The sequence below is a fragment of the Lactuca saligna genome, chromosome 4 (assembly GCF_052625555.1).
Source record: "Lactuca saligna cultivar CGN05327 chromosome 4, ASM5262555v1, whole genome shotgun sequence".
In the NCBI taxonomy this organism is placed as follows: domain Eukaryota; kingdom Viridiplantae; phylum Streptophyta; class Magnoliopsida; order Asterales; family Asteraceae; genus Lactuca; species Lactuca saligna.
In genome coordinates, this window is record NC_136420.1 from 13,431,525 (window position 1) to 13,450,007 (window position 18,483).

Below are 18,483 nucleotides of genomic sequence, written 5' to 3' on the forward strand. Positions count from 1 at the left end.
TGGATCAAATGAGAAAACTTTACTTCTTATAAAATTAGTTTAAAGATTTGAAGTAGCAAATAAAGTACTGGACGTTTGTGATTAGAATCTATAGGTGCTAAGCTAAGTAATTTGGATTTTTTTGGATCACTGTACAAACCGGGTCGGATCCTAACTTGAAGTTTTTTCACAGGCTAAAATCCCCGAAATGTAGAACATATCAACCGGTTTTTGGTCTTAAAGTTTTCTAAAAGGGGGATGTTTTTCATAAAGGGTCAAAATATAGTGGACTTTAATGATAACAATCCAAGAATATAAGTTACGAATAAAGTTGGTTCACATAGAAAAAGAGAGTATTAAACCCATATATATCTTATATGGAAATTACCAATCTACACATTGATTTGTGGAGTTATAAGCAACCTATATCATAGACGATTCATCACCTAAAATCATGGGATTTGACTCCCTAATTTCCTGCTGTAGAATATGTATATATATAGGTATCTATAATAGCTCTGTTACGTGTCCTTATTTTAAATACAGAACCCATACAACCCATACAACCTTTGCTCTGCAATACTCTATCATTTTTAGAGAGCATATATGCTTCTGATTTACGAAGTATTTTCAAAATTTTAATAAACTTGGGGACGTCTTCTAACTTCATGGTTTCAACTCTTCTATTATTGCAAGTTTGTAACATGTTGTAATATATATATATATAGGCCTTTCGATTTACAAAAATAAGTTAGGAACCAAACGCATAAATTACCCTAAACCGTAGGGACTATTCGTGTAATTTACTCTATGTAACAGGAATTTCCAATCTATAACAATATAGAGGGATTTCCAATCTATAACATAAAGTGAGCACATTATTAGGGATTTCCAATCTATAACATAAAGTGAGCACATTATTTTTGTCATCACCTATCATAACCACTTTATTTTGAAGGATAAAAGGTATCATATAGCATAACTAAAACATGAATTTAAGAAATTAACTATTAACTCAGATGTGGATTCTCATTTGGAATGTCGGAGTATAGCCTCATCCTCATGTCTTTGTGTAGGTTATATGTAATTATTGTGTGTCTCTTTGTATTCTTTATGGGGGTTATATGTAATTATCTCCACTATATAATGAGTATAACTCCATGTTTTTTGATATGGAGACTCATTTACACATGGTATCAAGAGCCAACCCCTCCCTTCTTCTCCCTCATTAAACTTTTGATTCCTCCTCTCCTCTTCTCTTCTTTTCGATTTTCTTATTCCCCTCTCATCGGAATTCCATCACCACCGTCGCCTCATCATGTCAACATCCAACCCCAATGATACCACCCTTCCCATGAACACCATCCTTCACCTCATCACAATCCGACTCTCCTACACTAATTACTTTCTATGGGTGAATCAAATGACCCTACTCCTCTCCTTTCAACAACTTCTTTGCCATGTTGACGACTCTTCTAATGCCCCGCCATCATCTATTACGGTTGATAATAAGACCACCGTGAACCTAGAGTTTACGAATTGGCAAGCCACGGACCAACACACCCTCATTTTGCTTCCAACATCTCTCACCGAAGAGGCATTTTTTGAGGTGGTGGGTCTCTCCACCGCCCGTGCTGTTTGGACGGCTCTCGAGTCCGTCTACGGAAACTCTTCTACGGAGCGGGTTCAGAATCTTCGTGATCAACTCCATCTCCTTTCTAAAGGTACCGCTTCCGTTTCAGATTATGGTCATCGTTTTAAGGCTATTTGTTATAAACTAGAGGCCATTGGTCATGCGGTTGATGAATCGAACAAGTGTCATTGGTTTTTTATGTGGTCTTGGTGGCTCTTTTGAATCATTTTCTGTGGCGATTCGTGCGTCGCGTCATGCTCATCTTTTCCGTGATTTGTTGCCCAAGCCGAGGGGCATGAAATATTTTTTACCTCGCTTCATGGTTCGTCGCCGCCTCCCGTTGCTTTCACTGTCGAGACTCCTCCCGGGTACACCTTATTGGCTGTTGGGCGAGGTCGTAGGGCTCCTCGTGGTGGCGGCGCTCGCGGTAGTCGTAGACGTGGGCGTCATTCCCCTCATTGCCAACTATGTCGTACTAATAACCATTATGCAAATCTGTGCTTGCAACTGTCCTCGTTTGCCTCTTCGGCCCCCGTAAATGACACCGACTTGGTGAAAGTCTTTCTAGCCAAATGTAATGTCAATAATACTCTCGGCCCAGATTGGTATGTTGATTCTGGTGCCTCAAATCATATAGTGTATTCCTCGGGATCGGTTTATCAACCTGCACCGTTCAATGGTGATGGGTGGGTTCAATTTGGTAATGGTAATACTCTTCCTATTTTATCTATTGGATATTCTTCCCTTGCTAATGTACGTTGGTTATGGGATGTGTTAGTGGTTCCCCGTCTCTCGAAAAATTTACTCTCCATTAGCCGGTTATCTTATGATAATGATGTGAATGTTCTTTTCTCCAAATATTATTGTGAAATTCAGGACCAAGAAACGAAGTGGGCTGTAGCTCGTGGACGATGTGATCATGAGCTCTACATTCTTTCTAATAAACCGGTGGCGCATGCTTTCTTTGCTCGGAATGGATCGAAGGCCTCTTTTGAGTTATGACATTCTTGTTTGGGACATGTTTCATTTGACACAATTTCTTTGTTAAATAAACTTGGACTTGTTTTGGTGTCTTCTATTTTACCTAAACCGGTTGTATGTTCGTGCCAACTAGCAAAATCACATCGCTTACCCTTTTATAATAATGATAAACGTGCAGCTTGTGTTTTAGATTTGGTGCATTGTGACCTTTGGGGCCCATCTCCGATTACTTCAGTTGATTCTTATCACTATTATGTGACGTTTGTTGATGATTTTTCCCAGTTCACATGGTTTTATCCACTTAAGTCCAAATTGGACTTTTATATGGTGTTTGAGATGTTTATTACATTTGTTGAAATGCAAAAATGTTAAAACCTTTCATAGTGATGGGGGTACCGAATTTTTGAACAAAAATGTTAAACTTCTTTTGCAAAAACATGGGAATTTTCACCAAATATCATGCCCGTATACCCCACAACAAAATGGGCGGGTTGAACGGAAGCATCATCATATTGTGGAAATCGGGCTCGCTATGATGTTTCACGGGCACGTTTATTATTAATCGGTTACTGTTGGATTAGATGTCTAAGCCTATAACTATTATTGGTGTGTACTCGACCCGAGAGTAGCATGGTCCATTTGGGTTGCACTTCACCAGAACAAGTTATATGGATAGTCTTTTGAGAATAGTATGTTTATGATTTATATTAATATATTATAAGTTATAATATATTAATATGGAATCATATTATTTAATTAGTATTGATCAAGAATTAATTTGGTGATCAAAAGGAACTAATTAAATATGGACTCTTATATTTTTATAGAGTGGGCTAATGCTTATTTAGAATGGGCTTGGCTTGCATGGAAAGTCCATGGAGCTTTAACCCATAAATCTTATGGAAATGAAAGGTCATGGATACTAGGTTTACATGAATGTAACCCTAATCCACCATACTATATAAAGGGGTCATTGGCACATGAAATGGCACTAGTGTGTGAGAAAACAAGAGTGGGCAATTTCTAGTGTGCTTACTATTCTCTCAAGTTTTTCCAAGGTGTTTTGGTGATTTGTGATTCCCCTTGAGGCTTCCACACTATTGGGGCTAAGCTCTTAAAGTTCAAGACTTCAAGATCAATCAAAAGGGTATGTTATCTAACTAGGCTTTTGTAGTATAGTTGCTTCATATTATGCTAGTTAGGATTAAAACCTTGGAATATTGAATACTTTCATGTATAATAGAGAAAACATAGATCCAAGGTTTATAGGGTTGCATGTACACCATAGGAGTGTTAGAATGTTCAAAACCCATCAGTTGTATCAGAGCATATGCTTGTTTTCAATTATACTTGATGCTATTTGCAAGAAAAATCGTTTTGTTGGAATCTGCCAGTTCACCACGAAGTGGTAAAACTTACCACGAGGTGGTGACTGTTCAATGAAAAAAAATTGTTTTTTGGCCTGTTTTGGATTAGAATCATTACCATAAAGTGTTTTTGTTCATAAAACTTGATTTGGATGTTATGGTAATGTTTATTCTCGTCCAAATAAAAGATAATTGTCAATAGATTCATGTTTTGTATTAGTTTAATGGTTAGGCTAATTACATGAAAATTTGTTTGATTTAAATTGTCTTGTTCATATGAGTTTAATCTAGATCATAGTTTTGCTAGACATGTTTGTATGCCTATTAGATTATCTAAATGGCCTTTAATTGATTCCATAACTTGTCCTCAAGTTATAGAAAACCAAAAGTTTTTCTTTAAAAGAATTATTAATGAGTCTTAGGTTATGAACTTGAAGAGTCTCTTCCAATAAATTGTTTTATGAGCTCTATAACTTGTTCTCAAGTTATGGATGTTCAAGAGTCTTGCCATTAAAAGTCATATTAAACTCATATGTTATAGAAATGAAAAGTTTTTAAATAGTTTCAAAACTTTCCCTTAAGTTTTGGAATTTGTAAAGTCTCACATATACTTTAATTCCAAACCCTAGAGTTTTAAAAGTTAAAATTCAACTATTATACTTTATAGTATTATAAGTTAATAATATATATGTATAATGTGACATCCCCAAATTCACGGCCAGAAAAGAACAGTTTAATTTATGCTTTTAACATAATTTAGAGTAATCCTTTGATTTAAAAGAGTTGTAGAATTTGTTCCCAAAACACAATACAATAAAATAAGTTTTATCAAAACATTTCTTAAAGAAATGTATTTTCATTATGAAAAAACTCGGGATGTCATGTTCTGATACAGACCAAAAGCATAAACAGTACGACATAGACCTTACAACAGTTATTTACAACTACTGGTCTATAAACAAAATATCTTCACAAGTTGTCCAACTTATGCTCTCGCGCCACTACCTGTAATACAAAGAAACTGAGTGGGTCAGGCTTGTGAGTCTGGTGAGCATTACAAGGGACCTAATCTAGGATTTTTCAACCCAAAATAAATAATTATTTTAATTTTATCAACCAACAATAACCCGATTACCTATTTCCTCACTTTACGTCCCTAAAACAACTATTACAAGGGACCTAATCTAGGATTTTTCATCGGGATAGACACTACTAAAAAGGGGTTTCCTCAACAATAAATGTCCTAAAGGCAATCATGAGAGGGATAGAGTACACCGGTGAACACATTGTTCACAACACATACAGGTTATGAACCTATCAGTGTTCCACTGGACTGTCTAGAAAGTCTGTGGTCGTCATCCATACCCCGCTAGATGACTAGATCAACAACAACATCGAGGTCTTTCATCATTTTATTTCATCACAATCTCATTATCTACCCATATTCCACCCAACATCTTTGTTGATATATATATATATATATATATATATATATATATATATATATATATATACACACACACACATAACATAAAACATTTAATTAATACTCAACTCAAATAACCCATAACATATAAACACACAACACGTATTTTATAAAGAATACTTCGTATTTATGTGTTAGAAGAAGGTAACTACACACTCACTTGATAAGATGATTATCGGACAGCACTACGGCTCTAAAAGCAGTATTCTTTGGTGAAACCGGGAGATCTTCACAAGGACCGGGCTTCTCGCGGGCAGTGCTTCGGCTTGAAACTCTTTTCTTCTCAGGATCTTCGGTGCTTCGGGACTCGCTTCGGGTCTCGTGATGATACAGGGGCTTCGGGAGGGCTTCTAGATGGCTTAGAGAAGGTATAGAGAGTGAGAGAGTAAGAAAGTAGCAACCAAACCGGTGGCCCTTCGATTCTATTTATAGGGATGATTTTTCGATTTTCACGTCGTGAGCTTGGTCAGGCGTAGGTAATTGCGTTCGTCATCATTTCACTTGCTATGTCAGGCTCCAGAAGGCGTCAGAAGTCATTTCACGTCGTGAACACTATTTTCACGTCGTGGTCTCTGACACAACTTTGGGGTTTGCTCCCCGAACTTCAGAAATTAATAACTTTCGCATACAAGCTCTGTTTTTGACGTTCTTTATATCCACGCATAGGTGAGATTATGCTCTACAACTCTCGTTTAGACTCCGTCGGCTAATTTTGACTTTAATTTTCATTATAATATTTTTAGTTGACTTGGACAGGAAAACTCCATTATGAACTCATAACTTGTTCATCCGACGTCCGTTTTTGTCTGTCTTTTTACTGTTGGACTACTATCGACGAGATCTTCGATTCTCATTTATATTGTTTCGGCTAGAAATTACTAAGGTTAAATATCACTCTATCGTAAATTCACTATTTACGTCACGATGTGTCGTACCGGTTCTGTCGTGAAACTTCGACAAGTCATAACTTCTTCGTGATAACTCGGATTTCGGCATTCTTTATATATTCAGAATCTTTGTCACGACCACTATGTCTTCATGTATCTATATCAGCTTTATCTAACATTTTGTTTTTACGTTTATTTTTATCTTTAATTCATTTAAGTCACACAATTAAGCATAAAACACATAATACTCAAATAATACATTTTATTATTTCTAAACGAGTTACAAAGGTTAACCTGGACTATTACATAAACATTAATGCCTAGCCTAGAAACATGGGTGTTACATATAAGATCAAGTCCGTCTTATCATTAGTAGGCATCATTCACGAAGCCGGTCTATAAGGGGGGGTATAAGGTTGCTGCCTATAAAATGGCAGCTTAATGGGTGTCCACTCTCACCCACCGCTTCCTTGACTGGTGGAGGGTTGTTAGCCGAACAGGTAGGACAAAGACTATAATTATCCCTTCATTATAAGTATAATGATAAATATAAAGTAACTAAACCTTTTATAAATTCCCAATCTTAGTTACGTTAGAAAAATGTGAATTTGGTGCTAACCCATGAAATTACACTTTGCACTTTGCTTAAGTCGGTAGTGGAGTGCATGTGGTTAACTGACACACTAGCCTGGATTTAACAAGGTAGGCAAAGGGTAACTTAATGTTTATCATAGAATCGGTGGAGCGTGTGTGGTTAACCAACACATCGATTAAGTGATAAATATTAAGGGTATCAAGTATATTTGCGTGGTTATTCACACTTTGTTTTGTGATCTTCGGCATCCCAGTCACAAAACTTGAGAAGGCACAATCGAGATTGAAACATGCCATTGAAAAGTTCAATGAATATCAAAAGATCTAGGAGTTTCAAATCCAATTAAAACCTAATAAATTATTTCATTTTCTTGGTGGAATTTGGTGAATCGTCATTCGCCTACCTTTAAATATTTTATAGCTTGGATTACGGCATCCCTCTTCCAAGTTATAAAATAGTGTGTTGGGTCCTAACCTTAATATTTCATATTGGGTGTTATATTAAGGATTTAAATCAACTAACTTGAATTTCTCCCACTGTAGATGGTTGGTTCATACGACTATGATCTTCCCAAATCTCTTGGAAAAAGCTTTCCTAATGAAGATGATATCCCGTGACTGGTTCATGGAAATCATACTTCTCTTCCTCCACATCCTCCATTTATTCTCCCTGGCCCATAAGCTCGAAGACTTGAAAAGTTCAAGATCACTCAAGCCCTACTTGCAATGAAACATAAAGATGGAAGACATGTGTGTACTCATGTATTAGGAATGAAGTCACACATTGACAGGTTGAGAATGTTGGGTGTCGTTGTCCCAAGGAAATTGGCTATTGACTGGGTTCTTCAGTCACTTCTTGAGTCATATAGTGAGTTCATTAAGAACTACTATGTGACAGATCATGACATGAACCTTATTGATTTAACATATTTTCTTGTTGCTGTTGAATCATAAATGATTTGGCACATAGGAAAAGTAAGTTTAGGTGGAAGGTCTATTTCTCAAACTTCCATGGACACTAACAATGGTAACATTGGAAGTCCAGAAAATCTTTCTCTTCCCAATGGAAAGGGATCGGCCTTGGTCAACCCAGTTGACCAGAAGGTAAAAGGAAAGGAGAAATCTATGATAGCCTCGTGTACAATTCCCAAAGAGTCTATATCTTTTCATTGTCAAGAGAAGGGGCATTGGTTGTGAAGTTGTCTTAGCTACCTGAAAGATCTGAGAGAAGGAAGAATCAAAAAGTTTGACTCTGCTTCAGGTAAGTCCACTATCTAACTCTGTTAAGTTCCTAATTGTTTATTCTTAATATAAGATGTGACTAAGTTGCATTTTGATGTTTGGCAGGAGCAAGCAAAAGGAAGGAAGCTTAAAAGAAGAGTACGCTGAATTTGATCGCGAAGATGGATTTCAATCGCATGGTTCAAATATCGGATTTTTTAGCTACCACTTAGGAGTTATGATAGATTGCTAGGAAATATGTAATAGCATAGTTTTCATTTAAAGTTGCATTGTAAGGAAAAGTTTTTCCACATTTTATAAATAAATAAAAAAAATTTGTTTTACTTTATTTTATATCTCCTTACAATGACATTTATGGAAAATTGATGTTTGTATGTTTCTAGCAATATTGGAAATATGAATTTGATTCTTTCATTTGTGGTAGTGTCTAAATTTACCAAATAAGGAAAGATTCTCATCACCCAAGTTTTAATTGAACCGAAACTTGGAATCATGCAAGTTATACTGTATGATGAATAAGAATTTTCATCTTTGGAAAATTAAGACTAATTCCTTGTTCACATGTATATGTGAATCAAGTGAAGGACTAAGGGATCGAGTACACATTCTTGTGCACTGGTCAAGTCCACCACAAAAGATCAATAAGACTATTCGTCATGATTTACTAAAGTTTAGTAAATATGGTTATACTTACAAGTTTCAGTATAATTCTGAAGCATTGGAAAAGTTTCGATGTATGACAGAACGAATAAGAAGAATAAAATTTGCAAAAAGATAAAAAGTTTCTCAAATCTGAAAAGATAGGAGAGTACTTTAGTATCATGTGTTATGATCATCTTAATGATTATGAGACCGTATCATAAGTCATCCTCTAAGGACATCTTAGTGCATTCTTATGGCTAAGAAGAGGAGTCATGAATTATTGAAATGGTTAAATCAAGAAGATGAGTCATACTTCATTCCAAAACGAGTCTTAGAGTCATACTCCAAGATTGTAACTTGAGTGACACATCTTAAATAAGGTTTATTAACACTTGTCAAATGTAAGAGTAAAATGTGTTATACTCTTGTACATTTGAAATTGGTAAGCTGTGATGTTTTGGATAAAACAAAGACCAACTAAGGCCAATTGTGTAAAGTGTTTGTCTTGATAAGAATTTGCACTATCTCTTGAATATTTTTTTATCAAGGAATGGGTCTTGACAAGAGAGTATTATATGTCAAGAGGATAGTGGGAGTCTCAAAGATCCTGAAAGAGCTTCAAGAACTAATCAAGAATAAAACCTGTATTTTATCACTAGCACATGACTTGATGTTTATAACCTATCGTGTTGACATATTCCTATTTATATGCCTATTCCAGTTAAAGTTGGCTTTGCATATGAGTTCTGAGAGTTCATAATTGGTTGTATAACAACTTGGAAGCAACAACAGGCCCTTGTGCTACCAGGTGGCAAGAAGTTAAGACTGCACAAGTTCAGTCCATCTGAATTTGGATTTGTTACTAACCTTGTCTTGTGATTATGGTTTTGACAAATTCACATGGATAGGAACACATACACCATAAAATCTAAGTGACATAAGGTTTCACTCCGATTCATGAAAATGATGGTGAAAACGCTTTCACTAAGTGGTTTTAAGTAGATAGCGATTGTGATATTTGCTTTCTCAAAGTCATTAGTGGAGCATGTGTGGTTAACCGACACACTCACATGGACTTGTGAGGAATGACAATGGTCTAAACAATTGAGACTATGATTACGACATCCCTTTTCATAGTTCTGAAATTGTTTAGACACATATGTGTGCTATCTAAGGAAAGGTGTATGATTTTGATAAAGTTTTATCAAAACATATTGTATCAGAAGTCTAAACTTTTGTAAGAAAGTCAATAAAGTATTGATTTCTAGAAGTCTAGTTCATTTCTAGATACATGTCAAAGCTAGTGGGAGCATAAGTGTTATGCTAATAATCATCATGTCAGTGGGAGCATGATAATTATGATAAGTGTTGCAAGTTAGCAATGTTAATTATAGAAAAACAAAAGTTTCAATTAGGAATGGCAATGGGGCGGGTTCGGGGCGGGGCATGGATTCCCAAACCCGCCCTGATAACTTTCGGGTATCTTATCGGGGCGCCCCATTGGGTTTCGGGTTTCCCCGTCGGGTTTCGGGTATCTTATCGGGTTTACAACAACTAATAGCGAAATCTTTATTCTCTTTTAGGGTACCCCAATGTCTTATAAAACATACATGTTCTAGCAACTCTTTTAAATTAAAAACATGATGCATCACTTTAATAAAATAAATTGGATGTTATATAAAAAATTATTTGATTTAAGTTTTGTTTAATACGTCAAAACACATAAAAATGATCATTAACACCAGATTGTTAATAACTAAAAAAATTGTCCACGATAAGCATTTTATATTTGAACGTGTACAATTAACAGCAAAATTTTTTGAACATATTATATATATATATATATATATATATATATATATATATATATATATATATATATATAATCGGGGCGGGGTGGGTCGGGGCGAGGATAACCCACTCCCTGCCCCGAACCCGATAAAAACCCGATAACGACCCGTTACCCAACCCTAAATGATCGGGTTTCGGGTTTTTTTTGCCATCCCTAGTTTCAATTGTGAAAAGTTGTTTTGGTATAATTAAGGGAGAGGAAACTATACTTCATTTCAATTCTAAAAGATTATATTGAGATTTTAATCATATTTAGTCAAGGGTATATATATTAATTTTATTTTGGAATGGTTCAACATGAAGAAATTCTCTCTCTCTCTCTCTCTCTATATATATATATATATATATATATATATATATATATATATATATTGCGTTCTTAAAATTCAGTTATGATTACGACATCCATCTTCACAGTCGAATTATGAAAACATAGCAAATAAAAATATTATAGCAAAAGACTGGTCTAGAATCATTTCTTTATGTGAGACATCATGAATAGTGTCTCATATGCTTCGGGTATAGGATCGATTGCATGTGCTATAATATTTATCCTTTCTAAATTTTCCAAATGCTTGGGGGCATTAAGAGGGGAAAAAGTCTAGAACTAGATATGTCTAAAATGATTAAGCAATTGTCGAGGACAATCTGAGGTTTACCAAAGATTGGTTGCTTAGGGACAGTTGGAAGTATAGTGTTAATTTTGGAATGACCATTTTGACATATTCTGAATGGAGGCAACACTCGTTTAGAAGTGATAGTAAAAATGGGAATATGGAAATGTCTCCATATGTGGAAGTGATTCAATCTGTGTAAGATTAGGAAACTTAATGCAAGAAGGATGTTCAAAGCAATGTACTTTGAATATGAGACTTCATTTCCATGGATTTGATCTCCATTGGAATACTCTGTAATGATTGTTGACAAGTCTTTGTGACTTTGTGCATAATCATTACAAGAGGATCAGTGCATATAAGTCTAAAATCTAACAGATTTTGGTAAAATGGTAGGAATTTGGAATTCTTACATATACGATAAGGATTTGGGATTGTGATCTATTTCGCAAAGTAAAGATCATAGACAAACTTAGCGTGCATACTTGGTGTATGGCATAACTAATGTTTGGACAAACATAGTGTGCATACTTGGTGTATGGCATGACTATTGTTTGGATAAACATAGTGTGCATGCTTAGAGCATGGCATGACTATTGTTTTGATTCAAGTATAAAGTTGATTAGTTGAAACATTATACAATGAATACTGTGTAATCAATATGGTTATAAATAAAAGGTGTTCTATTTATATTCATAAGTTCTGAGACCATATTAGATTTGATTATTCTTATGTTTCACTTTGTATGTTTTGACTTCCAGAATAACTAGGTCATTCTTCCCGAATGACTAAGTTATTCAAACCATCCACAGTCGATAATACGTTTGAAGTAGGTATTAAGGCAAGACTGTCATGAAGTTGATTTGTAGATGTCTAAAGTGTTGGACATAACGAGAGTTGCTACAACATTCAAGTGCTTATAAGTTCTGAGTATTGTATTAAACCCACACTCATTTGAATCACTTCATGGATTTTATCATGAGTGATCATGAGACGATAATATCTTATATTCTTCAAACCTAGAGATATGAGTTGTTGACTATGAGTTGGTTATACATTGTTTGCGCGAAAATGCATTGGTAACTCGATGTTATAAAACGTGCCTTTGTGTATGATTCAACAAGTAGTAGAACAAGCATATGAGTAGAACTTTATCCATTCCTTTTACCCTTGGATGGATAAAAGCGATATCTGTGGGCCTCTCGATGATTTAGTGCTGACACCCTTAAGTGCTTGGCCAAGCCTGGACTGATTTGATTTGTTCAATTAGTCGATCGTCATAAATCGAAAATCAGGAAGCAACAAATGGATAGAGAGAATGATTATAATCCATGTCTCAGTCCATATGATATCTAGAATGGAGGAATATATGATCCCTTATCTAATGGACACGTCATTTGACTAGGTCAGAGTTCAGCAGCGGCTTTAAGAGCTACGATTGCTAGTCGGGATCTTGGAGTCATGCTTGAATAATAGTTTTACACTTATCCAAGAGGGAGACTGTTGGATCAGATGTCTAAGCCCATAACTATTATTGGTATGTACTCGACCCGAGAGTAGCATGGTCCATTTGGGTTGCACTTCACCATAACACGTTATATGGATAGTCTTTTGAGAATAGTATGTTTATGATTTATATTAATATATTATAAGTTATAATATATTAATATGGAATCATATTATTTAATTAGTATTGATCAAGAATTAATTTGGTGATCAAAAGGAACTAATTAAATATGGACTCTTATATTTATATAGAGTGGGCCAATGCTTATTTAGAATGGGCTAGGCTTGCATGGAAAGTCCATGGATAGTCCATGGAACTTTAACCCATTAATCTTATGGGAATGAAAGGTCATGGGTACTAGGGTTTACATGAATGTAACCCTAATCCACCATACTATATAAAGGGGTCATTGGCACATGAAATGACACTAGTATGTGAGAAAATAATAGTGGGAAATTTCTAGTGTGCTTACTATTCTCTCAAGTTTTTCCAAGGTGTTTTGGTGATTTGTGATTCTACTTGAGGCTCCCATACTATTGGGGCTAAGCTCTTAAAGTTCAAGACTTCAAGCTCAATCAAAAGGTATGTTGTCTAACTAGGCTTCTGTAGTATAATTGCTTCATGTTATGCTAGTTAGGATTAAAACCTTGGAATATTGAATATTTGCATGTATAATAGAGAAAACATAGATCCAAGGTTTATAGGGTTGCATGTACATCATAGGAGTGTTAGAATGCTCAAAATCCATCAGTAACCCACCAAGGTTCTTGACATGAAGTCGCCATTTGAGGTGTTGTTTCATCGGGTTCCTTTATATGACACTTTCCGTCATTTTGGATGTCGCTTGTATCCTTATTTGCATGATTATGCAGCTCATAAACTCTCCCCTTGGAGTATACCATGCGTCTTTATTGGTTATCATCCACAATATAAAGGCTATCAATGTCTTAACTCGATTTCCTCACGCATCTTTATTACTCGACATGCCCAGTTTGATGAGACTTATTTTCCCTTTGGTGGATCTTCCGGTGTGGCTCCCATGGCCTCTTTGCCTTTACATGAGTTTTTTAGAGATGCTTCAAGTATCCCGATTCCCTCCTCCCCACCTATGGCTCCTCCAAGGTCGACTGCCCCGTCTCCTCCCATCGCTCCATGTGCAGTTTTCCCGAAGCTTGTTTCTCTCGCACCTGAGGTCATCGATCCTCCCTTAGCTGCTATTGATCTCGCCCATGATGCCAATGCCGAACTGGTCCTCACCAGGTCAAGATCTTCTTCTTCCAACAACTCTTTTGGGCCCGAATCGGACACCGATCCCACTAACGAGTCTGCTTCAGCCCTTCTCAAGCCCGAAGTCCCCCCCCCCCCCCCGATCATCACACCCCATGACTATCTTTGGTCCTGTGGTCTGTTATCGTCTGTGCTCTCTTCTCCGGATCTAGTTTCTCAAGTCACTGCCTTGCGTGACCCTAAATGGTGTAATGCTATGCTCAACTTACAAATTATTTAGTCGATATTGATTTTTTTATATAAAATTACAAAAATGGTCCCTAAGGTATTTTTTTTAATTTTAGTCTATACCCCGATTTTTTTTAGCTTCGTGGCCCTTTAGGCCATGTTTCTATACCCCTTTAATTTCTTTTATTTTGTTGAGTTCATGTTTTGGTGAAAAAATCAATCCTACCACCATCATCATACCCTTTCAGGCGAGTTCTATTCTTCCACACCTTAATCAGAAAACTTTAGCTGAGAATCATCGTTCCGTTAACATACACCAAGATCGTCTTGCTGGAAACTGATCACCGTCGACCAACAAGAAATGCAGGTCAGCGTGACCAGAGGAGTCTGACGAGCTTTTCTGTCTTGGATTCGAGTTCAGTGCAACAACAAATGCAAGTCTTCTTGAGCCATTTCGAACATATCAAGAAGTTTTCTCCTCTGTTATCCAAGGTTTTGTGGGTAAAGGTGGAAGTCGATTTGAGTCGATTTTTCAATCTCTTCCATATTGTCCCAGTTGTCAGATACCCGACGACCATTCTCCTTCTCTGCCACCACTATTGAACCTTCGTTGCTTCTCGTTATTCTCTGATGTTGGAGAAGAAGAAGGCGGTGGGAGGTTTCGGCTTTTTCTTCCCTTTTACTGCCATGGTTCACCCCACCTCTCTATATTCTCTAATGTCGGAGATGAAGATCAAAAATATATGTTCTTTAATATACGACCAAACTCTAAAGGGAGGGGACTAACCATGGATTGAAGGCTTTCTTGGGACTACTAGCTACAAACGCACATAAGGGTGTAATCTCCTGTTCGTTAAACACGTATACATACACGGAGACACGTGAGAACAAAAGGAAGGGTTCTTGATTTCCTGTACAAAAAAGGGACTTGTTTCTTCAGTTCTTTATGTGTCGGTTCTTTGTGGGTGTTGGAAGAATACACCCAACAAACTATTGATCGATTTAGATTGGAAGCAGGAGGTCAAAGCTAGACTTATGAAGATATAGAAAAATACTCTAGGAAGAATTAATTCAATATTATGGTTTCATTAATGTGTTCATATGGATTGATACATACTTGTTCAAAGTTGTCTTCAAATTTTGGGATTTGTTAAAAAAAATTGGTTTGTTCATGTGTCCATCCAGATTTATATGGATCTTCAAAACAATGATGTAATTGTTAGAAGGAGAAAGAAAGAAAGGGAATAATGTGGGCCCTGCTTTATTTATAATTACATTAATATTAAAATAAAAGGGTAAATTACATGGATGGTCTCTGTGGTTTGGGTAAAATTAGTACCTAAATAAATTTTTTAACTCAAACCATCCTTATATTTTGATTTTGTTTTGGATTTAGTCACTGACTGACTTAAATTGACTATATTACCCTTATATTTTTATTTTTTAATTAACTAATAATTTTTATTGTTATTTATAAATTAAGAAATAAAACGTGGCCCATAACCCAAACAAAAAGTATTTCTTTTTCCTTCTATATCTCCCATGCCTCACGTCTGTTGAATCGACCATATTCAATTCCGGTGACCACCACTTTCAAGTCCGGCGACCACCACCGGTTTAAATCTGGCGACCATCACCACCAAAATTGAGTTATAGAACTCCCAACTATTGCAATTCGCGATCTCATTCTCCGTCAGATGAAGAGGGAAACATCGGCTGTTCTTTTCTTACTCTCTACAAATCATTTTCAAACAATAGACACAAGGGTCGATTCACAAGTGATAGAGGTTTGTTTTTTTAGTGATTCACCTGGGATTGTATCTTCGATGTTGGAAGTTTTGTGGATCATTTAATGATGTTGTAAGTTTTTTTTTAATGATTCACTTGGACTTTGAGAGTGACTAAGTCGTGGTGAAGGCATCCCACAATGTGGCGATGTTGGAAGTCTTGTGGATCATTTAATGATCCCCACGACGTGGCAACCCTTTGTCATGAAAACCCTAATTTTTCGGGTATTTAAAGGAAAGTAGGGAGGCTAGGGTTGCCCATCTTCAATTCCCATCACTCTCAAGCCCCAAAAGCCTAAAGCTAACCCATCTTGAAGCTTTTCAACTCATTTTTAAAGCGTTTTTGGTGATTTTGAATGAAGTATAAGAAGATTGAGTGCAAGAAGCAAGAAAACAACACTCTCCAATCTCTGGAATCATTTTGCTAGATCATTTGTAAGGATCTTTAATCTAGATTTTCATCTTTTCTCTATGGATTTAGAGTTATCTTGCATGATTGAACTCTTTGATGGATTTTAAGTGAACCAAAGTGATAAAGTTTGCAACTTTATGATTCTTAAGAGTCCCAAGGACACTATACTTTGTAGATCTGATAAATGGTTGTGGTTTGGGGTCCTTTCATGAGTTTAGGTACATTTTCTACTCGTTTGACCTAGATTTGATGGAAGCCATCCATGAGGCATGCATGTTCATAAAGTTTACATTTTTAGGGATCAATAGGATCCATATATAATTTCTGGAAAGTTTGGGCAAAAGGATTTACATATTAAGGACCTTGGAAATAATTCTGCCCTCAGACGTTTTCCCACGACGTGACAACAGGATGCCATGACGTGGTGATGGGGTTTTCCGTGACTGTTTTGAGATTGTCTCTACCACGACGTGGCTATATATTTTGGTACGTATATGGGTTTATCCGAGACTAGGTTCTGATCGGGTTTTCAGAACAACTTCTGCATGTTTGTCAACTTCTTCTAAATGATTGAACCAAAAAATGTTGTTGATGCCTTGAAAGAAGCTGACTGGATTAAAGCTATACAGGATGAGCTGAATGAATTTGAATGTCATCGTATGTGGACTCTAGTTTTTAAACCTCAAGGAAAGACCATCATTGGCACTTGTTGGGTTTTCAGGAACAAAATTGATGACAATGGAATCGTCATAAGAAACAAAGATAGGCTTGTAACTCAAGGGTTCTGTCAGCTTGAAGGATTAGACTATGATGAAACGTTTGCTCCTGTTGCAAGACTTGAAGCAATTTGTCTGCTTCTAGCTTTTGCCTCCTTCAAGAACTTCAAAGTCTACCAAATGGACATCATGATTGCCTTTCTACATGGACATCTTCAAGAAGAAGTATTTCTAAAATAACCACCAGGGTTTAAAAATGAAGAGTTTCCATATCATGTGTATCGTGTTGATAAAGTTGTATATGGTTTAAAGCAGACTCCTAGAGCATGGTATGACACACTGGCAAGCTATCTTTTCTCAAGTGGATACAAATGAGGATAGAGAGATCACACTTTCTTAATAAAGCAATCAGGATCTCATATCATTCTTGCTCAAGTATATATGGATGATATCATCTTCAGATCCACTAATGAAAAGCTAAGTTCAGAATTTGTACAGGTTATGACCAAGAAGTTCGAGATGAGCATGATGGGTGAACTAACTTTCTTTTTGGGATTGCAGGTCAAACAACTAATTGATGGTATTTTTTGTCAAGCTAAATATATTGCAGATATGTTGAAGTAGTATGGTTTCTATGACTGCAAACTGACAAAGACTGATGTCTTCGTCGACGTCTATCGACATTGATCCAAGTGGTACTGATGTAAATACAACTCTATTTCGAGGAAGGATAGGCTCTCTACTCTATCTTACATTAATTCGCCTGACATTATGTTCGCTACCATATTGTGTGCTTGTTATCAATCTAGTCTTAAGGAATCTCACCTTCATGCTATCAAAATGATTTTCTAATACTTAAAGCATACACCTAATATTGGGTTATGGTATCCTCATGACTCTGAATTCAAGCTAGTGGGATACACTGACTCCGATCATGGCAGGTGTGGCATTGATCGTAAAAGTACTTCAGGAGGAGCTCAAATGCTTGGAAATAGATTGGTAAGCTAGTCCATAAAAAATAGACATCAATGGTTTGTTCTAGGGATGAGCAAAAGGACCGAACCGGCCGGAACCGGCTGGAACCGGACCGAAACCGGGAACCGGCTTCGGCCAAAATCAAGAACCGAACCGGCCCGACGGTTCTATCGGTTCCCGGTTCCTACCGGTTCTAGTCGTGTCTTCAAATGTTGGAACCGGTCCTTGAAAAATAGCATGATACGGTTCCGGTTTTTGCCGGTTCTACTGGTTTTCGCCAGTTCTACCGGTTCCGGTTCCTACCGGTTCCCGGTTCCAAAAATCCACAAAAATAACGTCCCGGTCCCGGCCCGAC

The 18,483-nt window shown here is 36.5% G+C and overlaps 1 protein-coding gene across 1 annotated transcript; it reads left to right on the forward strand.

The window, feature by feature from the left end:
* The first annotated feature begins 17,003 nt into the window (after positions 1-17,003).
* Positions 17,004-17,528, forward strand: LOC145039298 (putative mitochondrial protein AtMg00820). The gene is made up of 2 exons (XM_078987366.1): positions 17,004-17,378; positions 17,469-17,528. Exons 1-2 carry the CDS (start codon positions 17,004-17,006, stop codon positions 17,526-17,528), a joined length of 435 nt encoding a protein of 144 aa, XP_078843492.1.
* Positions 17,529-18,483: the final 955 nt, after the last annotated feature.

Bases quoted from the DNA above. Each gene is read 5' to 3' on its own strand.
- LOC145039298 (XM_078987366.1), top strand. From the start codon at position 17,004: ATGATTGAACCAAAAAATGTTGTTGATGCCTTGAAAGAAGCTGACTGG. The intron at 17,379-17,468 runs GTATTTCTAAAA...GGTTTAAAGCAG, and splicing joins ATGGACATCTTCAAGAAGAA to ACTCCTAGAGCATGGTATGA.